General features: G+C 34.5%; 1 protein-coding gene across 1 annotated transcript; it reads left to right on the top strand.

The window, feature by feature from the left end:
- Window positions 1–918: 918 nt before the first annotated feature.
- On the top strand, window positions 919–14,687 carry LOC127831181 (uncharacterized). The gene is made up of 7 exons (XM_052356174.1): window positions 919–1,354; window positions 1,590–1,817; window positions 1,987–2,440; window positions 11,265–11,548; window positions 11,783–12,010; window positions 12,174–12,627; window positions 13,826–14,687. Exons 1-7 carry the CDS (start codon window positions 1,069–1,071, stop codon window positions 13,827–13,829), a joined length of 1,938 nt encoding a protein of 645 aa, XP_052212134.1. The 5' UTR covers window positions 919–1,068; the 3' UTR covers window positions 13,830–14,687.
- The last annotated feature ends 12,568 nt before the right edge of the window (window positions 14,688–27,255 follow it).

Raw genomic sequence — 27,255 nt, 5'->3', positions numbered from 1 at the left:
GTATTGTACCAGGATCTGACGAACTTAAGTTGCATTAACGGATTGGGTTCTGATTGAAACGCGTATTAATAAAAATACCATATAATAACCAAATAAATAGTGATACATAATCTTCTGAATGGTACGATGAAGAAGAACAAACTCGTATATCCAAATATCAGCAGAAAAATGCATTCTTTAAGAGATATGAACGTAAAAATTTACTGCAAAAACTCAAGTTGTTCATATGATACTATAAAGAGGTCTGAATTAAACGTCGCCTTGATATAAACAAATGTATGCCCATCATGTATTTATTGCCACTGATTAAGTTGAAGCTTGTAAATTGTTGATGTTGTTACTGCTGAAGTTACAACAGCAGTTGGTCTTACTTTGTTTTAGTTGTCGCTGTTATTGTTGTATTTTAGTTGTTGTTTAAAAAAAATGCAAACAGCATAAGCACCAACATCTAGAAATATGAATAACAGGAGAAGGCGGAAAAATAACAATAGAACTAGTGTACACGCTAAAAAGCTGTTGCTGTAAACATATAGATAAACCAACCAACAATTGAATGTCTCAACGACGTTTCCGCATCGTATTTACCACTGACACGCCGTTATTAAACCACAAGCCCGCGTTAAACACCACCTCAATCAGTGATGCAAGTGTCGTGGTGCATCAATATTGCGTATTTTCCTCAACGTCGTATATGAACATGCATTTCATGAATCGACACATTCTATTTTTAGGACCATATAAGGTATTTAATTAGGTTTTAACTGGGAGTTATTACATATCTATGAAACCTCCGCAATGACAACGAAATCATTTTCCATTGAACGATGCGCTTACGTCATTTCATAGGGAGGTTTTGTTTACAGAATGAGGAAGGACCAGCCCAAAGGTGGGCTTCTGTGGGTATAAAAGCTGTCGGCGTTTGCCAATCTCGATCAAATGAGCTACCAATCTCAAACATACAAGACGGGATAGTAAACTTGGAATTAAGTAACGATAAGAAAAAAGCAGTTTATCATCTTGCCGATTTTAAGGATAAAACGAACTGAGTTAACGAATTGAAATTTAAGAATGTTGTATATCGCTGTACTTCTGATTGTTGCGGGACTTATAAGCGCGGCACCCATCGCTGACCCACAATGTAACACGAGCGGCTACCAAATCATCCCGAAGGCGGACTGCAAGGGCTATTACCTTTGCGTGTTCGGGCGGCCAGTCGAGATGCCCCCGTGCCCTACGCGTTCCAAATTCAGCGCGAGCGTTAACGTGTGTGTGCCGGAAGGCAGCGTTTTTGACGACTGCAAATCGGAAGGCGGCTTGCCGGTGACGGACGGGTTACCAATCATTCCTGACGCTGGTGAGTAATTTCCGGTTGTTTTGTTTTATTATTTCCGAACTTGTTTTGTTGATACATATTAAAGTGTTTACAATTAACACATGAATTGTCTACTCTGGCATTTCGCAAAATTAACGTTAACATTAACAAACATAAAATATATAAAAAAACACTTGAATAAATATGTAAATTTATTTCCACTAATATATATGTGTTAAAACATCCAGTTTACGTGATATATATTTCAAATTACCAGGTCCGCTGTCTATCGAGGAGCGTTGCAACATGTTTGGCGGCATAATCGCCCATCCCACGGAGTGCCAGGCGTACTATAACTGCAGCGTGCGCTACCAGGACGTACCTCGGTTGCTGGAGCAACATCTGGTCGAGTGTCCGTACCCCGAACTCTTCAACGCGGAGACCAAACAGTGTGAACATTTTGAAAACGTGAAATGTGGATCTAGACGAGAATTTAAAGATGCTTGTAAGTATACGTGACAATTTCAATTTAATTCTGTGAATTTGATATTTTCTTTACAGTTAAATGATCGTTCTAAATTTCCATCGTTGTATCATTGATTAATACGCATTTTAAAACAAAAATAAATATTATTTAGCTTAAATGTATAATTCGCGTATTGCTTGCAACTTAGGCGACTACAGAAGGAACGGCTGCCCAGCAGCCCACTGTATTCCTTGCAATGTCCGGTTCGGCAACTGTGAGGGGAAACCCAACGGTCTTGCACCGCACGAGTCGAAACTGTGGAGTCCATACTATGTCGTATGCTACAAAGAACGCGCCGTGGAGCACAACACGTGCAAAGCAGACGATAGCGGACGGACGCAGTTATTCCATCCGGACATGAATCAATGTGTTCCCCTGGACATGATCCCGCGAGATCACGGAGGAATGATGCCCGAGTGCGAGGCCAAGTTAGACGGCCTCTACCCGGATGTGTCGGGTCGGTGTGACCGATATGTTAACTGCAAGGGCGGCAAGTACGCGGGCACTGTCAAATGCGCGGCCGGCGAGGTGTTTGACTTCACTCGTGCCGCTTGTTTGCCGGAACATCAAGCCTGTGGGCCGTGCGGCAAGCTCGAAAACTGGTAAATTCTATATTTTGCATCACATGTATCACCATCATCACCATTGTCATCATCATCATCATCATCATCATCATCATCATCATCATCATCATCATCATCGTCATCATCATCATCATCATCATCATCATCATCATCATCATCATCATCATCATCATCATCATCATCATCGTCGTCGTCATCATCGTCGTCATCGTCATCGTCATCATCATCATCATCATCATCATCATCATCATCATCATCATCATCATCATTGTCATCATCGTCATCATCGTCGTCATCGTCATCGTCATCATCATCATCATCATCATCATCATCATCATCATCACCATCACCACCATCATCATCATCACCATCAATCATCATCATCATCATCATCACCATCATCATCATCATCATCATCATCATCATCATCATCATCATCATCATCATCATCATCATCGTTCTCCTCCTCCTCCTCCTTCTCATTATCATCATCACAATCCTCATCATCAAGATGTCAATTACCCCACTATCACCATCAACATTCCGTCATTATTTATATTACGATTACATGCTTTTCTGCACGTATTTAAAAGATGTTGTCAACATATTACAAATCATCATCAACAACACTACATTTTGAGTATTTGAACATTAAGATCAAGATAAGTGGCAATAAAACGCTCAAGATGATTGAATGATCTGTGAACTCCCCCTCCCCCCCCCCCCCACACACACACACAGATATTAAAAAATGAAACGTATGCAATGAGTTTGCACGCACACATTGAACTAATATTTTTACATTAAATGACATTCGTAATTAATTATTGTTCATCTTCTAACAAAAATAAACACACGCTTATTTGATAAATCAAGACATTGTTTGAGAGCGCAATTTTTGCTCCTTTGAAACTGACTGATACTTGGATAATTAATCAATATGAAATCAATTGCAGTTGAACTTTATATTTACTTATGCATACGTTTGCATATGTGGTTTTCTCTAAGTATCTTTACATATAGAATAAGAATAATTCTATTAAGGATTTGAACGGAATGTACACAAGTCGATAACGAACCAATATTTTAAATATTTCGTATTTCATTTAAAAAATCGCTTATCAAAATACATATATCATAATTCCTCAATATGAATTATATTATAGCTGTAATCCATGATTATGTATAAATAAAATTGATAATGAAATGATACTTGTGCTCCATAAAAATGCAAACAATATTTGTATTGAATGATACCCACTTAAAACTTGCGTTTTCATGAGTGACGTTTTGTATTTCAGCTAAGAGAGTGCATCAATGTTGGGTATCGAGAGTGCAAACTTTTCCAGCGTTGTTGGCCATCGCAGATTCATTTTAAAAACAATCGATTGAGTATGAACGATTTAATGTTCTTGCTGAGTTGAGTTTTCTTTCGGTGGAATAAGACATCATTGTGTCTCAAAGTTCTGGAACAAATTCTTCACGTGTTTGTCCTACATGGACTCACTTACACATCTGTGATAACATTGTTTTCTTTGTAAAAATGTTATATATTTATATTTAATTGCATCATCTTTACGATCATGTATTATTCGTTATGCATCATAAATAATGCCATTATTTGTTCGTTTGGTACAAGGTAGTATGACTGTATATATTGTTGTGATAGTGATAGTAATCTGCCAAATTTGCTGTACAACATTTATTTTTACAAGTATATGCTATCCATTTCTTATATCTGCTACTGTATACTGTTAACTGCATATTTTAAACAAAAGAAATATTGCAGTATCTAATTAAGCAAAGCTATTAATTAAATGTATCCACGTCAACGATACGAATACCTTTTTAAATTGTAGCTACTTCTTTTGCAAAACTACTATTACTATAACTAATTTAAAAGACTTTTTCTCAAAATTTACGCTCAGCTGTATTTAAAAATTGCTGTGTATATTTTCAACGGTGGAAATCCTGTTAAATGTCTCGATGATCGAACGGGCCTTGACGCTGAGTGTGTATAAAGCAGATCGTAATCATGACGTGATTCTTTGCATGATTAAATGTTAATATTTGTCGTTATAGTGTTAATCGTGAGTTGCTTGATGTTGAAATCCGTGTTATTTGAAATAATACAATGAAATTAAATTGGTTGCATCATTGTACACCGGAAGACTTGTTTGTTTTTTTTACAATTGAATTGGGCGATATATATATATCATTTAAATGTCCCTGTAATAAAAAGTACCGAGCGAATGAAAAAAAACCAAGCTTATGCACGCTAGTAAATTATATGCTATTCCAAAATGAAAAATTACAACCTGAAAGGCAAGATAGCCCCGGATTGCTAGACTGAATTAATAGCACTATTACGATGAGTTATTGCATGATTGACGTTAAGTACTGACACAACTTTGTTATATTTTACAGTAACAGCCACACTTTGAGATTTATTTTCAAGTCATGCAGCTTTATGATCGGATTCAAATTTGTTTTTTTTTTCTGAAAGTTACGCAGAAGACATTTGAAGTGTTCAATAAATCCATCCAAAGAAAAACCACACACTTACTATGTATTTCAACTGAATAAAATAATTTGAAGGAAGTTCGTTGAATGTCCTACAATAAATATTTCTACTTCTTTTTTTTACCAGCCAGGGGGTTGCGGTTATGAAGATCTTTTAAGTTTTAAATATTTTCATATAAGGGAAATTCTACCTACCGATTGCGGTAAGTTATTAACAACTACAAAACTAAATAATTAGTAAAGGGATATCCCGTGGAACCATTTGAGTGACAATATTGAATAATTCAGCCAACAGCTTCGGAAAAGAAGATTTTAATAAAGCAATTATTGAAACCGGTCCCATCCAATGGCGGCATTTTTTCAGCGAATAAATACATTAAGTTGACGACATTTGGTAAATGTTAACCTAAAAAACCGTATGTGACATTAATGTTTAAGCCAGTCGGCGATTTTTGACTACCGGGGTATATAATTTTCTTTCTTTTGCAATATAGCAATTTTAAGAAAGCTTTTTCAATCCATGGACTTTTTTTAACAATCAAAAGAGGGTCACAAAATAACTAATATTTTGTGAAATACTTTTATATAAGTCTCAGTTGTGTCAATCACGAAAATTGCTTCTTTTTACAGCTGTTGGTGGCCATGGCGACCGTATTCAAGCGATTTGAACGAATTTATTATATGTATTAGAAGACATCAAATGGACATAACTTTAGTTTTGGAAAAGTAGGCAGTTCTAACAGGCTTATATGTGTCGACACGCGCAAAGTGTCATCACTGATTAGCCAGCCTGTGCGGACTTTAAAATATACTCGGGGATGACACTTTACGTGCATGTTTTAAGCCCAGTTTTCACAGAACACGGATCTTTTTTGTATATAATATATAATAAATTGGCAGTTTTTCAGAGCTGTCTAAAGCGTTAAGGCTAGTTATCGAACTTGCCGATATACTATGCACAAACTCATTATTTTTATAATATGCATATTACCAATCTTATCGCTTGACACACCTCTGAAAAAATGACCACCGGATCATAAAAATGACCATATTTAACGCTCATCATCAAATTTATCTAAACTGTTTATGAACATAAAATCGTACCCAAGTTCGATTACAAGCCTGATCGACTGCGCACGCCCGATTGGGTGAAGCATTTTTGAATGATTGTCCTTAAATTATTCAAAATGTGCCAAATAAATGCTCGCAACTCTTTAAGAAAAGATGATTAAAACGAGTGTTTTTGTATTGAGTTGGCATTGTTTGTGATTAAATATCAATCATAGAAGATAGTTAACATCTCATTATACAGCAAATTTGATTTAGTTTTTTACCTAAAATTTCAATATCCACATCTAGTCAATTTTAATGCTGATTATTTGAACAGAACATATTTTTGTCATAAGCATATACAGCTCATCGTCAATAAAATGATGTAAAATAATATGATCTACCTCCTATCATCGACTGATATAAGAACTTCCTGTTGAACTGATATAAAAAAAATCATTATGCAACGTTAACAAGTAGATATCAATGCAGCGATATGATAAAAAGAAGTGAAACTCAAGCTGCTCCAGCAGTATTGCATTATTATTATACACATTTTTGTGGTCCTTTATTTATGGCAAAGGATCTATTTATTTATGGCAAGTGACCCAGTGACAGTACCGCACAATACCAAACAACAACTGTTGTTTACTTACGGCACAATACAAACCAACATACACACATAGTAGAATAAAGCTGGGGTCGCCGCCTTTGAACGGTCAATGCAAAGCACTGGGGGATTTAAACCGTTTTTAGAGCGCTTAACCTCACACTTGGCCCAGCAATATTCATGATACATATACGTGTAAATAAAATGTAACCTCATAACATTGCAAGTCAAATTAAACAATAATAAAAGGGAATTAAAACGCATTCAATTTAATTACCATTTAATTACTCAATGAAAGGAAGGAAACCAGAACAACAGAGTTACAATTCTTTGAGAAACGATGATCTGAAATGTCAACTAAAGCCCTCCTTTTTCAAAAAAGATTTAAGAATATAGAATCAAATAGTTAATATTTCAGATCATCATCGTGCATATACAGGAAAAAGCAGCAACTTTGGGTGTAAAATATCCATATTAAATAGCTTGGTTGTTTATGTGACTGTAATATACTATGAAAATAAATGTAAAGAAATTGAATGTTATACCTAAAAAGAAGAACCGTATAGACTGAGACGATAATAAAAGCGCAGACAGGACGCCTCCAATGTCGATCAATAACGCCAATTTGCGAAAAGTTCACAAAGTGAAGCATAAGTTTTGTTAACAGCAGCTGTGGTATGTGAAAGATTTATCCAAAAACGAGACGTGCACATTTCTTCACGATCGAACATTACAAAAATTATATTATATGTCTGTGGTTATAATAAATCGGCCATGTTTGACAGTCGTCCAAAGCGTCACAGAAACTACAAAGTGAGAGCGATTGATTTATGAGAAATTTTCACCAATAATCCAAATACGTGATTGATTAAAAATAACATTGAGAGTAGGGCATAACTTTATAAAAAAAGAGCTTTTTCTCCAGAAAGTCACTTTGTTGTAGAAAATACTTAGAGCTTACTATCTATAATTTTGACAGAAAAGCATCCAGTGTTTGTTCTCCGGGTGTGTGTTTGTTGTATAACCAGGGGTGGTATTCCAGAAACATCTTAAGTCATTTCTTAAATAATTTCACTTAAGTTCAAAATGACAATGTTTTGTATTTCTTTACTTAATAAGGAAACACGTGTTTTTTTGGTATTCCTAAAATAATGTTGGCATAATGATGTTATTTAAATGTATATCTTAATGCCAATCTATTGCAATATGAAATGAAACACTAAAGAAATTTTCCCAATTTAAAGATAAAAATAAAATTTAACTTAAGATGCTTCTGGAATACCACCCCAGGAGTTGAAACTTCGTGTTGCCCTGTCCAATTACGCACAACCAATTCAGTGATTACTAGCGATATAGTTGCTGTATCTTGCACAAACAACATTCCCCGAAAGCCTTTGTTAACTTATTTTTAAAAGGGGCCATTTCACAAATTTTGGCATGTTTTGAAGTTTGTCATCAAATGCTTTATATTGATAAATGTAAACATTGGATCTAAAAAGATCCAGTAAAAAAAGAAGAAAATTAAAATAAGAAAAAAAAGTAACACCCAACTGGGCTCGAACCACTGACCTCTGGAGTCCTGGGGTCAAGTCTACCGCTTAGACCACACGGCCATTCGTGCTCATACAATGACGTTGTATTGAAATAATCCTCGAAGTTTCACAAAAATGTAACGACAATAACAGATCACTCTTAATTATTCAATCTTTTCGCGTTTCAACGCTTTATAACTTTCAGGATTTTAAATCACCAAAGGATGCGTATAATGGATATTTTAGGGCATGGTAAATGTATTACTGTTTCCTCACAAATATCATAACTAACACGAAACTTTGCGAATCTGAAACAACTTCTTCTAATTTTGTCAATTTACCAAAACGTGAAAAGGTCCCTTTGATGGAATTTTAAAAATAATTTTTAATCTGGAATTTTGTTTTTACACAGCGGACATTTTTGTTTCACTCATCCCTTTTTACTGCATAGTTAATTCACCAGCATACAAATGAAATGATTGTATTGGTTCCAATTGTTTCCATTTTTGAATGAATTAAATATATTGAGTCCACTTTTTTCAACGTTTGTTGCACAATATTTTTTTTAAGTATCTTGCATAATCCTTTCTCTCGTACAGTGTTTGTTTGAGACGGAGCATTAAGTTTACTCACGTTTTCATTTCATTTTATAGATACATATTATAATTCAGACGAACATGTTCATCTGCAATTGAGCTAACCTGACAGCCACTTTAAATGGTTATTCATTTAATTTTCATACAATCTAACGGAAATTAGTTCGTATACACTATTACTCATCTTAATTGTCAGAATAAAATATGACACCACTAAAGAGTCAGTTTAAAACCTGTGCGAAAACCATTTAAAAATACGTTATTTCAACATTTACAAGGAAACATGCCCGTTATTAATGATTCGATGTACGAACATTTATATAAATATTCACCTACTTATATTCAAAAGTTGAAATACCAGTACTTGTTTTATCGCTTCTTTTGCATCTACTTTGACGTTTTAGGACCCACACGTGCATATAAATTCCAAAAACTTGTGTTATATAATTGTTTTGACAAACCTTATTTATGCATAGCTCACTTAAATAGTGTTTAAATAACACATATTTCTTAACTTTACATCCGCGACCAGCGTTGACGTTGCTTTAAAGGGGCCTGTTCACGTTTTGGTAAATTGACAAAATAAAAAAAATGGTTTCAGTTTAGCAAATGTTCGTTGTAGTTATCATATTTGTGAGAAAACAGCAATACTAAACATGTACCATGCTCTAAAATATCCATTATATGCATCTTTTGAGGCTTTAAAAACCTGAAAATTATAAAGCGTTGCAACGCGAAACGATTGAATAATTTGGATAGTTCTGTTTTTGTCGTTATATTTTGTGATAATACGAGGATTGCGTATATAAAATATATAATACATCACTATATGTATGAGCACGGAGGACCAAATGGACTTTGCGATACACTTTTACTCCAGTGGTCAGTGGTTCGAGCCCAGTTGAGGATTACTTTTTTTTTACTGAAGCCTTTAAGATAAAATGTTTACATTTATCAATATAAAGCATTTAATGACAAACTCAATACATGCCATAATCTGTGAAAAAGCCCCTTTAAGTGTTGAAATACCAGTGTGTGTTTTCGACTGTTTTACATTTTCTTTGACGCTATATGATTAACACATGCTTACGAATGCAAAAACCCCGTTCATCATTTTGGAAATTTAGACAAATCTAATTTGATGCATTTTCCCCCCAAAATTATATAGAAAATACTCATTTCAGGATATAACAGCGTCACCAACGCTAACGTTGCATTTTCTGTGGTTGTTGTTTTGCTCCTGTCGCCACTGCCCAATTTACGTATTGTACCAGGATCCGGGCGAACTAAATTTGCAATTAAGAAAAAACAAAACTTGGGTTTTGATTGCCACGACGCATTCATAAAAATGCAATAGCATAACCAAATAAATGATCATACATACATTTCTGTATTGTACATGAAAAAAAATAAAACCATATTTAAGAGATAGACCGCAACTCAAATTCTTCAAATGATACTATAAAGAAGTCTGAATTAAACATCGCCTTGATATAAAAAAATGAATTCCCACCAAACTCACTACATGTTAACGCTAAACACATTATTTCCCTCGCTACAAATGCTAATGAAATAAGTTTTATTTTGACTAGAAGCATCATAAACTGCTCCGAAATCTTCAGTCCGCATTAATGTGGCCAATTTGGGTAATTGACGTGTATGTTTGAAGACGTTTGTTTTTGTATATTCGACTAATTTGTAGTCATGGTAATGGTGTTGAAATACACTCTCGTTATAATTGTATAATTGTTGTCAGTTCTCGTTGTATTTAGGTTGATCAAGCTGAAGTTTGTTAACTGTTGATGTTGTTACTGCTGAAGTTACAACAGCAGTTGGTCTTACATTGTTTTAAGTTGTCGCTACTATTGTTGCATAAAATTTGCGTATTTATAAAAAAGAAATGTAAACAGCAACAGCTAGAAATATTAATGACACAAGGGGGCGTAAACATAACAATAGCAATAGTGTGATAAATAAAAGCAGTTACTATAATCATAAACGCAAAACTTTGAACGTGACAACGACGTTTCCGCATCTTATTTACCACTGACACGCCGTTATTAAACCACAAGCCCGCGTTTAACACCACCACAATCAATGAAGCAAGTGTAGTGGTGTAACAATATTGCGTATTTTCCGCAACATTGTATATTAACATGCATTTCATGAATCGACACATTCTATTTTTAGGACCATATAAGATAATTAATTGGATTTTAACAGGGAGTTATTACATATCTATGAAACCTCCGCAATGACAACGAAATCATTTTCCATTGAAGGTATGCGCTTACGTCATTTCATAGGGAGGTTTTGTTTACAGAATGAGGAAGGACCAGCCCAAAGGTGGGCTTCTGTGGGTATAAAAGCTGTCGGCGTTCGTCATTCTCGATCAATTGCGCTTCCAATCTCAAACATACAAGACGGTAGAGTTAATTGGAAATTAAGTTAAGATAAGAAAAAAAGCAGTGTATCATCTTGCCGATTTTAAGGAGAAAACGAACTGAGTTAACGAATTGAAATTTAAAAATGTTGTATATCGCTGTACTTCTGATTGTTGCGGGACATATAAGCGCGGCACCCATCGCTGACCTGAAGTGCAACACGAGCGGCTACCAAATCATCCCAAAGGCGGACTGCAATGGCTATTACCTGTGCGTGTTTGGGCGGCCAGTCGAGATGCCCCCGTGCCCCGCGCGTTCCAAATTCAGCGCGAGCGTTAATGTGTGTGTACCCGAAGGCAGCGTATTTGACGACTGCAAATCGGAAGGCGGCTTGCCGGTGACGGACGGGTTACCAATCATTCCTGACGCTGGTGAGCAATTTCCGGTTGTTTTGTTTTATTATTTCCGAACTTGTTTTGTTGATACATATTAAAGTGTTTACAATTAACACATGAATTGTCTACTCTGGCATTTTGCAAAATTAACGTTAACATTAACAAAAATAAAATATATAAAAAACACTTGAATAAGCATGAAAATTCTTTTTCACTTATATATATGTGTTAACACATCCAAATTACGTGATGCATATTTTAAATTACCAGGTCCGCTATCTATAGAGGAGCGTTGCAACATGTTTGGCGGCATAATCGCCCATCCCACGGAATGCCAGGCATACTATAACTGCAGCGTGCGCTACCAGAACGTACCTCGGTTGCTGGAGCAACATCTGGTCGAGTGCTCGTACCCCGAACTCTTCCATGCGGAGACCAAGCAGTGTGAACATTTTGAAAACGTGAAGTGTGGATCTAGACGAGAATTTAAAGATGCTTGTAAGTATACGTGACAATTTAATTCTGTGAATTTGATATTTTCTTTACAGTTAAATGATCGTTCTAAATTTCCATCGTTGTATCTTTGATTAATATGCATTTTTAAACAAAAATAAATATAATTTAGCTTAAATGTATAATTCGCGTTTTGCTTGCAATTTAGGTGACTACAGAAGGAACGGCTGCCCAGCCGCCCACTGTATTCCTTGCAATGTCCGGTTCGGCAACTGTGAGGGGAAACCCAACGGCCTTGCACCGCACGAGTCGAAACTGTGGAGTCCATACTATGTCGTCTGTTACAAAGAACGCGCCGTGGAGCACAACACCTGCAAAGCTGACGAGAGCGGGCGGACGCAGTTATTCCATCCGGACTTGAACCAATGTGTTTCCCTGGACATGATCCCACAAGATCACGGAGGAATGATGCCCGAGTGCGGAACCAAGTTAGACGGCCTCTTCCCGGATGGTTCCGGTCGGTGTGACCGATATGTCCACTGTAAGGGCGGAAAGTACGCGGGCACTGTAAAATGCGCGGTCGGCGAGGTGTTTGACTTCACTCGTGCCGCTTGTATGCCGGAACATCAAGCCTGTGGGCCGTGCGGCAAGCATGAAAACTGGTAAATTCTATATTTGTATCACATGTATCACCATCGAATAATCTTAATAACCACAACTATCATCATCATCATCATCGTCATCGTCATCATCATCATCATCATCATCATCATCATCATCATCATTACCATCATCATCATCATCATCATCATCATCATCATCATCATCATCATCATCATCAGCATCATATCATCATCATCATCATCATCATCATCATCATCATCATCATCATCATCATCATCATCATCATCATTATCATCATCATCATCATCATCATCATCATCATCATCATCATCATCATCATCATCATCATCATCACCATCATCATCATTATCATCATCATCACCATTTTGCCATATACTTGCCATCGTCACCATCCCATTATTATTTATATTACGATTACATGCTTTTCTGCACGTATTTGAAAGTATTTGTCAACATATTATAAATCAACATCAACAACACTACATTTTGCGTTCTGCACGTATTTAAAAGTATTTGTCAACATATAATAAATCAACATCAACAACACTACATTTTGAGTATTTTAACATTACGTTCACAAGTGGCAATACAGGGCACGAGATGATTGAATGACCTGTGGAAAACACACGTAGATATTTTAAAATTGACTCGAAAGCCATGTGTTTAATGTAAGTGCACGCCCACATTCGATTTTATTAAATTAAATGACGTTCGTCATTAATTATTTTCCTCTTCTAACAAAAATAAACACACGTCTAATTTTATAAAGCAGGGCTTTGTTTGAGAGCGCAAATTTTGTTTCGTTGAAAGTGACTGATACTGGGGTAAATACAATAATTAGTATGAAATCAATGGAAGTTGAACTTTATATTTATTATTCATACGCTTGCTTTTTTATTTTTCTCTAAGTATCTTAAAACCTATAGAATAAGAAGAATTGTAATGACGCTCTGAACGAAATGTACACAAATCAATACGAGCAAATTTTAAACTATTTAATTGTAAATGTTTCATATTTCATTTTTAAAAAGCGTAAATGAAAAACCATAAATTCCAACTCCTCCATACGGAATATATTTTAGCAGTAATCCATGATTATGTTTATTTAAAATTGACAATGAAATGATGCTTGTGCAACAAAAATGCAAATAATATTTGTGTTGAATGGCACCCAATCAAAACTTGCGGTTTCATGTGTGACGTTTTGTTTTTCAGCTAAGAGCGTACATCAATATTAGGTATCGAGTGCGAACTTTTCCAGCGTTGATGGCCATCGCAGACCGATTGAGTATTGAACGATTGTATGTTCTTGCTGAGTTGAATTTTGTTTGGTGGAATAACACTTCGCGGAGTCTCACAGTTCAAGAACGAATTCTTCACTTTTTTGTCCTTCAAGGACTCACTTACATATCTGTGATAACAATGTTTTGTTTGTTAATAAATGTTTTATATTTATATTTAAATATTTTAATTGCATCATCTTTGAGATAATTTATTATTCGTTGTGCATCATAAATAATGTCACTATTTGTTCGCTTGGTACTAGGTAGTGTGGCTGTACATGTATATATTGTTTTGAAAGTAATCGGCCAAATTTGCTGCAAACTATATATTTTTACAAATCTATGCTATTTATTTCTTATATCTCCTACTATATAATTTGTAATGCATATTAAAAATATATTTCAGTATCTAATTAAGCAAAGCTTTTAATGAAATGTATCCATGTCAACGATACAGATACCTTTTTTATTGGAGCTACATTTTTGCAAAACTAATATTACAATAATCTATTCAACAGACTTTGTTCTATTAATTTACGCAAAGCTTTGTCTCCAAACAAAACTTGTTTATTGTGTACATTTCTAAATATGGGAAATCCTGTTAAATGTGACGTTGATTGAACGGGCATTGACGCTGAGTGTGTGTAAAGCAGAACGTTATCATGACGTGATTCTTTGCATGATTAAATGTTCATATTTTTCATCATCGTGCTCATCGTGATTGCTTGTTGTTGAAATCCATGTTATATATAATAATACAATGAAATAAAAATTGATTGCAGCATTGCACACCGGGAGACGTGTCTTTATTCACAATTGAATTGAGCAAGGTATAATATAATTATATAATTAAAATGTGCATGTTATAAAAAGAACCGAACGAATTAAGAACAAACAACCTTATACAAGCTTGTAAATAAGTGCTATTCCTAAATAAATTGTACCAGGGGCAAGATAACCCTGGATTGCTCGACTGAATTAATAGCAATATAGCGATGAATAAGAAAGAATGTTATTGCATGATTGACGTAAAGAACTGAAAACAATTTGTAATTGTTTACATTAACAGCCATACTATAAAAAATATTTTCACATCATCCAAGGAGCATGAAGCTATATGATCGGATACAAATATGTTGGCTGAAAATTAAGGGGAATACAATCGAAGTGTTCAATAAATCTATCAAAAGGAAAACCACACAAATCCTATGTATTTCAACTGAATAAAATAATATGAAGGAAGTTCGTTTAATATCCTCTAATAAACATGTCTTCTGAATTATTTAACCAGCAAGTGGGTTGCGCGAATAGAGATAATTTAAAATCTAAATATTGTCATATAAGGAAAAACTTCCACGCCCATTGCGGTCAGTTTAAAAGAAATACAAAAAAGTAGTTCAGGGATATCCTGTGGTACCATTTGATTATCAATATTTAAAAATTCAGCCAATAGCTAAGGACAAGAAGATTTCAATAAAGCAATTATTGAAATCGGGTCCGTCCCGTGCCGACATTTTTATTTCAACGAATAAATATAAGTTGGCGAAATTTGGTAAATGTTAACCTATGGAACATTATGTGACATTAATTTTAAATCCGATTTTATACTATATAATTAAAAAAAAGTTATACAATACAACAATTTTAGGAAAACTGTTTGAATCCATGGACTTGTTCTTTTTTAACAATCAAAGTAATATTAATATATGTGAAAGGGTGTCACACAATTACTATTATTTTGTGAAATACTTAAATATAAGTCTCAGTTGTGTCAGACACGAATATTACTACATTTTTACAGCGTTTGGTGGCCATGGTAATCGTATTCAAATCATTTGAATGATTTTTTTTTAATTTATCAAATGAACATTGCTGTCCATACAAGCGCAAAAGTGTCGTCTCTGATTAGCAAGCGCGGACTGCACAATATACACTGGGATTAATTTATTTATTATAGTCTCATCCAATGTTTACATTTATCACAGTTTTGCATATATAAAACAATAAGATAAAACATTGGCCACTCATAAAATGAGTTATAAAAGACTGTTACAGCTTATCAATGTACTTTACATGACAATCACTATGCATGTTAAAAGCTATATTGCCACCACCAATCTTACTATTTGTCATACAAATTTGTTGCCAAAAAATATCCAACACTGTGAATTGTGACATAACTTCATAAATAGTTAACCACCAAGAGAAAACATTCCACCATCACGGCATACCATGATAAGCTGATTAGTGGTGATAATATATACTTCTAACCTAGTACAAACTTTGGGATGACACTTTACGCACAGTTTTCCCAGAACACTTTACGCACAGTTTTCCCAGAACACGTTACGCACAGTTTTTCCAGAACACTGATCTGTTTTGTAAGCTCTCAAGCGTTAAGGTTTGTTATCAAACTGGCTGAGATAATATGTCCAAAATCATAACTTTTATAACATGCATATAACTTATCTTATCGCTTGACGCACTTCTGAAAAATGACCATCGGATTATAAAAATGACAATATTCAACGCTCATCTTCAAACATTGCTAAAATGCATACACTTGTACCCAAGTTCGATTGCCAGCATAATCGTTTGCGAACGCCCGATTGTTTGATGCATTTTTGAAATATTGCCCTTAAAAAATAAAAAATTTGCCAAATAAATGTTCTCAACTCTTTAACAAGGATAATCTGAATTTTTAAACGGGTGTATTTTTGTAAATTTGGAATTATCGGTGACTAAATATCAACCATGGAGTCTACTATAATCTCATAAAGCAGCACATTTGATTCAGTTGTTTACGTTACATTTTAATGTCCACGTTTCAATTTCTGTGTTGTTTTTAATGCTGATTATTTTCTCAGAACTGAATATTTTTGTCGTAAGCAAATAGAGCTTATCGTCGATAAAATACATATACATATATAACAACATAAGTTTGAAATAAAAACAAAACATATGTCATAACCGACACAAATCCATTTAAATGAACAGAAACATGTTTTCGTGCGATTGTCACATAGATGAGGTTAATACATAGTAACCAAAAAATGTCAGACGTATTTTACTAGTTGGAACAATCATACGCATTCTGCAATTGTTTAAAAAAAATTATTATACAAATGTTTGACATTTTTTATCATAACGTAATTATGTCGCTCACTTGTAAGCATGATATACATTCTTGTGGATTTTGAACGGATTTGTATTTAGTTACATAGGCAAAACAATTAGTGTAAGCCAAAAATGTACTTAAAAAAAGAAGGCAATAACTAGTTTGTCTTGGCCTATGTGTCATTTTCTAAGTTTTAGTTTTTATGTGCCCGGTATGTGCGAATACTGCAAACATATTGGTCACGTATTCTTGAATGCAGTTGTAAATTTAAAGTTATTCGTGCAATCTGTTATGTTTACTTAAGATGAAAGTGCAGGATCTCCTACTTGTTAGACAATATATTACTTATGGTTTTAACCGTTAAACTTGGTACAAGATATTTTTATTATTCCACTTGATAGTGCAACATATAAAGACATATGTATGCAATCCCATTTGATGTTATCTGTTATCCATGGGTTTCTTTTTTTAAAATACAATAAGTTATCTGTTCAATTACAATAAAGCAGTGATACATTTTAGACGGCTAAACAAATCTTTGTTATTGCAAGTGCACTTTTTGGCCATCACTGCTTATTTAATTAAAAGAATGTCTATTGCCAAAAAATAAGAATCCGTTTGCTAAAACATGTTACACAAAGGAATTGTAAACTTTATTGAGTACATCTTGGAAAATACTTCTGAACTGAAATGAAGTTTTAATTATCAATTACTTCACACGTGTACAATTTAACCACAACATTCAAAAGTTCAAGCCCATGGACGCCACGGCCCAAACAACCCACTAGCCCAAAGCGCGCACATGACGCCTCCGACGCCCATCCACCACGCCCATTTACGAAAAGTGCACAAAGTGAAGCATTAATTTTGTTAACAGCAGCTGTTGTATTTGCAAGATTCGTGAGTGAGAGCCATTGATTTCTGATAAATTTTCACCAATAATCCATATAGTTGATTTATTAAAAATATCATTGAGAGTGAGGCATACCTTGAAAAAAAAGAGCGTGTGCTAAATAATCTTAATGGTAAATCATTTTGATTTGTCTTCATAAACTCATTCATATGGGCTGGCTAAGTGACCGCTTTTGTTTTCAGAAATTCACTTTATTTTTGAAAATACGTAGAGGTTATTATATATAATATTGACAGAAAAGCATCCAGTGTTTGTTCTCCGGGGTTGTGATTGTTGTATAACCGGTCGTTAAAACGTGTCGCCCTTCCCAATTGTTCCCAGCCAATGCAGTGATTTCTAGCGATATAGTAGCTGTGTCTTGCACAAACAACATTCCTCCAGTGACGTTGTTGAGACGTTTCCTGTTAATGAAACGTTAAAATGATTGTCAATGTGGAATTTTGTTTTTACACAGGAATTTTCGCTGTCAAGAAATTAAATGCGGACTCATTCCTCACTCATCCCCCTTTTAAAATGTTTAAATGCATAGTTAATTCACCATTTATGTGTAGCTCAACATACCAATGAATTGAGTATAAGTACATGTATTAGTTCTTTTTTTTCAACGTTGGTTGTACAATTTTGCTTTTTAGTATCTTGCGTGTTTCTTTCCATTGGGAAAGTGTTTGTTTAAGACTATCCTTTGAGGCTATATTTACGTAAGGAGCAATAAGTTTGTGCACGTTTTTTTGGCATTTTATATTGACATATTGTAATTTAGACGGACATGCTCATCAGCTATTTATACATGTAACGAACAATGTATTATGTCATTTTAGAGTGTAAGACGTTATATAAATCAATGTAATACTTTGTTTATGCTCGATAAAAAAACGATATTATTGGACCTGTTATAAAATAAAACTAGCAAGGTGGACCATAATTATATAGTAAAACGTCACAAACAGCACTGCAAAACACGTTTTTTTCCCAGTCCGATTGCGAAAAGTTCAATATAATGCTTATGCTGTAAAACATTATGCACGGACTAGTTATATATATATACAAAATCTCTCAAGTGTTCACTTTGATAAATTTGTTTTTATTGATGATGAAATGCCATCATGTATACAAAAGTTATGACCCTGACACGAAATTCCCCACATAAAAAAACACACAAACACACCCGCACGCACTTTGGTAACTACGGTGGCATAGAGGTGACATACTTTTTTTTTAATTGCACTCCTGTTTTTTCTATCTCTTACCCACGACATACTAACTCGAGGTAACACGATAAAAGAGAAAAATGAGGAGTGTTAAAACTTAAGTACAAAGAAGAGTGCAAAACCAAATTTTTTAATTAGTTTTGCACTCCTTTTTTTTCCATCTCGTTCTCTCGACTTAGTAATTCGTTCCCACGACATAGCTAACTCGTTCCCACGAAGTTGAGTGCAATCAAAAAAGATCGGTGCAGTGAAATGTTTAATGTACTCCTTTATTTACTGCACTGCTCTTTTTTCATTGCACTCTTCTTTTAGTTAGTTGTGCACTCCTCTTTTTTTCTATCTCGTTCTCTCGACTTAGTAATTCATTCCAACGACATAGCTTACTCGTTCCCACGAGTTAGTTAGTTATTCCCTCGGGTTAGTATGTCGTGGTAACGAGATAGAAACAAGAGGATTGCAATTCAAAAAAAGAGGAGTGATTAAAAAAAAGGAAGAGTCAATATCACCTCTATGCCTCCGTAGATAGCACTATAGGCCCCTCCGCGTTTATCATGGCGGGGGAGGGGGGCATAAAATGCGTGAACATGTCACTCAATTCCACTCAAAATTTCACCTTTCTTTAATAATATACAAAACGCGTCTTGAATTAAAATGTTTATGCGAGTTTTTTTTTATATTTATGTTATGTGTAGGTGCCATTGAAATATTTCATTTGTTCCACTAAGAGTTGATTATGAACTATTCATCATTTTCTCATATTTAACATATGTTTGCACATTTGAGCACTTATGCATATGAAAACTAGGTAAGTCTGTATTATTGTTTAAGTGAGCAATATGCACTATTCGGGTCCGATCGCTTTCTTTTACAAATGATGTGCTAAGGTTTATTAATACTTTTAAGCAGCTTAGGATAGTTGGATTTGGTAAATACGACATGGTGTATGAGTTGATGCAATCTCTTAAATTTCCATTCGCATGCACTTTATTTTTAAGGACATAATATAATAACGACCACTTTTGCGAGCTAACAATTTAGTCGTATTAACAACTGGAATTTTGAAAGATCCGTGTTTCCTCACACTCCTCATTTTTTTCTTTTATCGTGTTACCTCGAGTTAGTATGTCGTGGGAAAGAGATAGAAAAATCAGGAGTGCAATTAAAAAAAAAAGTATGTCACCTCTATTCTATGCCACCGTAGTTACCAAAGTGCGCGCGGGTGTGTTTGTGTGTGTGTTTATATGGGGAATTTCGTGTCCGGGTCATAACTTATGTATACATGATGGCATTTCATCATCAATAAAAACAAATTTATCAAAGTGAACACTTGAGAGATTTTGTATATATATAACTAGTCCGTGCATAATGTTTTACAGCATAAGCATTATATTGAACTTTTCACAATCGGACTGGAAAAAAAAAGTGTTTTGCAGTGCTGTTTGTGACGTTTTACTATATAATTATGGTCCACCTTGCTAGTTTTATTTTATAACAGGTACAATAATATCGTTTTTTATCGAGCATAAACAAAGTATTACATTGATTTATATAACGTCTTACACTCTAAAAATGACATAATACACTGTTCGTTACATGTATAAATAGCAGATGAGCATGTCCGTCTAAATTACAATATGTCAATATAAAATGACAAAAAAGGTGAACAAACTTATTGCTCCTTACGCAAATTAAGCCTCAAAGGATAGTCTTAAACAAACACTTTCCCAATGGAAAGAAACACGCAAGATACTAAAAAGCAAAATTGTACAACCAACGTTGAAAAAAAAGAACTAATACATGTACTTATACTCAATTCATTGGTATGTTGAGCTACACATAAATGGTGAATAACTATGCAGTTAAACATTTTAAAAGGGGGATGAGTGAGGAATGAGTCCGCATTTAATATCTTGACAGCGAAAATTAATGTGTAAAAACAAAATTCCACATTGACAATCATTTTAACGTTTCATTAACAGGAAACGTCTCAACAACGTCACTGGAGGAATGTTGTTTGTGCAAGACACAGCTACTATATCGCTAGAAATCACTGCATAGGCTGGGAACAATTGGGAAGGCGACACGAAGTTTCAACGACCGGTTATACAACAATCACAAGCCCGGAGAACAAACACTGGATGCTTTTCTGTCAATATTATAGATAGTAACCTCTACGTATTTTCAACAATAAAGTGACTTTCTGAAAACAAAAGCGGTCACGTAGCCAGTCCATATGAATGAGTATATGAAAACAAATCAAAATGATTTTCCATTAAGATTATTTAGCACAAGCTCTTTTTAAAGGTATGCCCCACTCTCAATGATATTTTAAATAAATCAAGTATATGGATTATTGGTGAAAATTTATCAGAAATCAATGGCTCTCACTCACGAATCTTGCAAATACCACAGCTGCTGTTAACAAAACTAATGCTTCACTTTGTGCACTTTTCGTAAATTGACGTGGTGGATGGGCGTCGAATGCGTCCTGTGCGCGCTTTGGGAGAGTGGGTTGTTTAGGCCGTGGCGTCCATGGGCTTGAACTTTTGAATGTTGTGGTTTAATTGTACACGTGTGAAGTTGTTGATAATTAAAACTTCATTTCAGTTCAGAAGTATTTTCCAAGATGTACTCAATAAAGTTTGAAATTCCTTTGTGTAACATGTTTTAGCGAACGGATTCTTATTTTTTGGCAATAGACATTCTTTTAATTAAATAAGCAGTGGTTGCCAAAAAGTGCACTTGCAATAACAAAGATTTGTTTAGCCGTCTAAAATGTATCACTGCATTATTGTAATTGCATAGATAACTTATTGTATTTAAAAAAGGAACCCATGGAAAACAGATAACATCAAATGGGATTGCATACATATGTCTTTATATGTTGCACTTTCAAGTGGAATAATATAAATATATTGTACCAAGTTTAACGGTTAAAACCATAAGTAATATATTGTCTTACAAGTGGGAGATCCTGCACTTTCATCTTAAGTAAACATAAAAGATTGCACGAATAACTTTAAATTTACAACTGCATTAAAGAATACGTGACCAATATGTTTGCAGTATTCGCAATTACCGGGTACATAAAAACTAAAACTTAGAAAATGACAATGAAAATTAAAACAATTGCAAAATGCTTATGATTGTTCTAACTATTAAAATACGTCTGACATTTTTGGTTACTATGTATTAACCTAATCTATGTGACAATCGCACGAAAACATGTTTCTGTTCATTTAAAGGGATATTTTCACGGTTTGGTAAATTGACAAAATTGAAAAAAGTTGTTTCAGATTCGCAAATTTTCGTTTTAGTTATGATATTTGTGAGGAAACAGTATTACTGAACATTTACCATAGTCCAATATAGCCATTATATGTATCTTTTTACGATTTGAAAACCTAAAAATTATAAAGCGTTGCAACGCGAAACGATTGCATAATTTGGAGAGTTCTGTTGTCGTCGTTTAAATTTACGAAACTACGAAGATTGCTTATATAAGGTATAAAATTCTCAAACTGTGTTTACCCGGCAGAATAGCCGAGAGGGCTAATGCGTTTTTACTGCAGACTTACTCCAGGACTCCGGGGATTACTGGTTCGAGCCCTGGTACCGGCTACTTTTTTTTCCTTTTTTTAAATTTTATTCTTGATTTTTTACTGGAGCTTTTAAGATCCAATGTTAACATTTATCAATATAAAGCATTTAATGACTAACATCAAAATATGCCAAAATCTGTGAAAAGGCCCCTTTAAATGGATTTGTGTCGGTTATGACATATGTTTTGTTTTTATTTCAAACTTATGTTGTTATATATGTATATGTATTTTATCGACGATAAGCTCTATTTGCTTACGACAAAAAATATTCTGTTCTGAGCAAATAATCAGCATTAAAAACAACCGAGAAATTGAAACGTGGACATTAAAATGTAAGGTAAACAACTGAATCAAATGTGCCGCTTTATGAGATGAAGAGTAGACTCCATGGTTTTTACACTGTGATCTTTTCCTTTCAACCAACTGAAAATGTTGCCACGTTTAATTGATGGTTCATCTCCACACTTATTGTTTTTTAGAAATGCTTTGAACTCATCAAAGATAGTGATGGAATATGAAAAGTCATTTTTGTTGTCAATCTGAAAGAATAAAAAAACTATCTTTTAAAATCATATAACTTCTTTTAGTTTTAATTTCAATCATTTCATATAACATGTTCGGTGCTTGTTACATGTCAAATTTAAAATCTAACAAAGGTGAACATGATATTATTTTACTTACAAATTTCAAGCTTACCTGTTTTATACATATCCAAAAAATCAAAATAATTGTTGTATTGGCTATTAATATTTTGCACAACTGCTAATTACACTGGTCGATAACTCTCTGAAACATGTTGCAGCAGATTCACATTTGGCCAGATATAACATCTGGGTTCATTTATTATCGCCAAGCAGGATGTTGTCAGCCTGAGAGGGTAGTGTGCTTTATGACCACAGAACAGTTAACACTAATTAATTATGCTGATAAGCCGATGGCTAAAATCTAGCCGTCCTGGGAGTAACTTGGTAGGGGTGTGTTTGACAGTGGTCAAAATCGTCACAGGAACTACAGAGTGAGAGCCATTGATTCCTGAGAAAATTTCTCCATAAATTCAAATACTTGATTGATTAAAAATAACATTGAGAGTGAGGCATACCCTTTTAAAAAAGAGCTTGAGCTAGATAATCATAATGGTAAATGATTTTGTTTTGTCTATATATACTCATTCATATAGACTTGCTACGTGACCGCTTTTTTTAGAAAGTCACTTTACTGTTGAACGTACGTAGGGATAACTATCTATAATCTTGACAAAAACCATCCAGTGTTTGTTCTCCAAATGTCGGGCGTGTGTTTGTTGTATAACCGGAAGTTGAAACTCCTTGTTGCCCTGCCCTATTGCTCACAGACAATGCCTTGAATACTAGCGATAGTGTTGCTGTATTTTGCACAAACAACATTCCTCCAGTGACTTTGTTGAGTAGTTTCTTGTGAATGAAACTTTTAAAACGATTTCCATTCAGGAATTGTGTTTTTACACAGGAATGTTTGCTGCCAAGAAAGTAAATGCGGACCCATTCTTTCACTCATACCCTTAACAAAATGTTTACGGCATAATTAATTCACCATTTATTTTACCATTCACCTGCAATTAAACACATGTAACGGTCAATATGTCTTTCCGCGTTTATCATGACGGGGGCATACAATGTGTGAACCTGTCACTCTTTTCCTCTCAAAATTTCATCTTCCTTTTACAATATAAAATACGCGTCTTGAAATAAAATGTTTATGTGAGTTTTATATTTCTGTTATGTGTAGGTGCCACGGAAATATTTCATTTGTTCCACTAAGAGTTGAGTATGAACTATTCATTAAATTATCATACTTAAACATATGTTTGCAGATTTGAGCAGTTCTGTATATGAAAACTAGGTAAGTCTGTATTATTGCGTAAGTGAGCAATATGTACTATTCGGGTCCGATCGTTACAAATGATGTGGTAAGGTTTATTAATACTTTAAAGCAGCTTAAAATAGTTGTATTTGGGAAATACGACATGGTGTATGAGTTGATTCAACATCTTAAAATCTCATTCGCATGCACTTAATTTTTAAGAGCATAATATAATAACGACCACTTTTGCGAGCTAACAATTGAGTCGTATTTACAACTGGAATTTTGGAAAGATCCGTGTTTGTTCCACCCAGGAATCTGACTTACAATGTTGTGTCCTAGCACTCATTTTTGAATTATAGCTGCAATTTCCAGCTATTTAGTTTTTACTGTAAGTTATTCAATTTTGGTGTGGTCTTATGCTGTGTGTATGTGGGGGGGGGGGGACCGGAGTGCCCGGAGGAAACCTATCTGTCCGTTATGGTGACAACTAACCAAACGCACATGCATCGGAATTGGAGATTAAACCCGGGTCGCAGAGGTGAGAAGCGCATGTACCAAACCACTGAGCTAACCGGACAGCCACTTTAAATGGTGTTATAATTAATTTTCATACAAATTAACGGTACTTAATTTTTATACAATATTACTCTACTTAATTGTCATAATAAAATATGACGCCACTTATCAGTCAGTTTAAAACCTGTGCAAAAACTACTGAAAAATTACATTATTACAACATTTATAAGGAAGCAAACGCGTTATTGATGATTCAATGAACGAAAATAGATATTTTATAAATATTCATTCAATTACATTCAAAAGTTGAGATACCAGCACTTGTTTTCTCGCTTGTTTTGCATCTACTTTGACGTTTTAGGACCCAAACGTGCATATAGATGCAAAAAACATGTGTTATATATAATTATCATGACAAACCTTATTGATGCATAAATCCCTAAAATAGTTTTTAAATTACACATATTTCTGAACTTTACAGCCGCAGGCATCGCTGACGTTGCTTGAAGTGTTGAAATACCAGTGCGTGCTTTTTCGACTGTTTTCCATTTACTTTGACCTTATATGATTAGCACATTCTTACAAATGCAAAAACCTCTTGCGTCATTTTGGAAATTTAGACGAATCTTATTTGCTGCATTATTCCCTAAAAAGTGTCTAGAAAATACCCATTTCAGGATATAACAGCCGTCACAAACGCTGACGTTGCTATATCTGTGGTTGTTTTTCTCCTGTCGCCACTGCCCAATTTACGTATTGTACAAGGATCGGTCGAACTTAAGTTTCAATAAAGGAGAAACGAAAACTGGGTTCTGATTGCCACGACGCATTCATAAAAATGCCATGAAATAACCAAATAAATGGTCTTACATAATTTTCTGTATTGTACATGAAAAGAACAACATACGCGTATATCAATATAACAGTAGAAAAAATTAAGACCTTATTTAAGGGATAGACTGCAACTCACATTCTTCAAATTATATTATAAAGAAGTCTGAATTAAACGTCGCCTTGATATGAAAATGTATGCCCATCACGATCACTACTTGTTAACGCTAATCATGTTATTTTCCCTCGTTACAAATGCTAAAAAAATATTTGTATTTTGACTTGAAGCAACATAAACTGCTCCGAAATCTTCAGTCCTTATTGATGCGGCCAATTTGGATAATTGACTTGTATGTTTAAAGACGTTTTTTTTGTATATTCGTCTAATGTGTAAGAGTTGTCATGGTAATGGTGTTGGCGTACATTCTCGATATAATGGTGGTCAGTTATCGTTGGATTTATTGCCGCTGATAAAGTTGAAGTTTGTTAACTGTTGATGTTGTTACTGCTGAAGTTACAACAGCAGTTGATCTTATATTGATTTTAGTTGAAGTTGCTATTGTTCTATTTAAGTTGTTGTTTTTAAAGAAATGTAAACAGCAATAGCAGCAACATCTAGAAATTTGTATAGCAGGAGAAGGCGGAAAAATAACAATAGAAATAGTGTGATTAAAAGCAGTTGATGTAAACATATAGATAAACCAACCAACAATTGAACGTCTCAACGACGTCTCCGCATCGTATTTACCACTGACACGCCGTTATTAAACCACAAGCCCGCGTTTAACACCACCTCAATCAGTGAAGCAAGTGTATTGGTGCATCAATATTGCGTATTTTCCTCAATATTGTTTATTAACATGCATTTCGTGAATTGACACATTCTGTTTTAGGACCATATATATAAATAATTGGGTTTTAACAGGGAGTTAATAAATATCTATGAAAAATCCGCAATGACAACGAAATCAGTTTCATCTGAAGGTATGCGCTTACGTCATTTCATAGGGAGGTTTTGTTTGCAGAATGTGGAAAGACCAGCCCAAAGGTGGGCTTCTGTGGGTATAAAAGCTGTCGGCGTTTGCCAACCTCGATCAATTGAGCTACCAATCTCAAACATACAAGACGGAATAGTAAACTGGGAATTAAGTAACGAAAAGAAAAAAAGCTGTTTATCATCCTGCCGATTTTAAGGAGAAAACGAACTGATTTCACGAACTGTAATTTAAGAATGTTGTATATCGCTGTACTTCTTATTGTTGCGGGACATATTAGCGCGGCACCCATCGCTGATCCGCAGTGTAACACGAGCGGTTACCAAATCATCCCGAA

This window comes from Dreissena polymorpha, chromosome 5, assembly GCF_020536995.1.
Source record: "Dreissena polymorpha isolate Duluth1 chromosome 5, UMN_Dpol_1.0, whole genome shotgun sequence".
In the NCBI taxonomy this organism is placed as follows: domain Eukaryota; kingdom Metazoa; phylum Mollusca; class Bivalvia; order Myida; family Dreissenidae; genus Dreissena; species Dreissena polymorpha.
This window is presented reverse-complemented; position numbering and strand designations above follow the sequence as displayed.

Bases quoted from the DNA above. Each gene is read 5' to 3' on its own strand.
- LOC127831181 (XM_052356174.1), top strand. From the start codon at position 1,069: ATGTTGTATATCGCTGTACTTCTGATTGTTGCGGGACTTATAAGCGCG. The intron at 1,818-1,986 runs GTAAGTATACGT...CTTGCAACTTAG, and splicing joins ACGAGAATTTAAAGATGCTT to GCGACTACAGAAGGAACGGC. The intron at 12,011-12,173 runs GTAAGTATACGT...CTTGCAATTTAG, and splicing joins ACGAGAATTTAAAGATGCTT to GTGACTACAGAAGGAACGGC.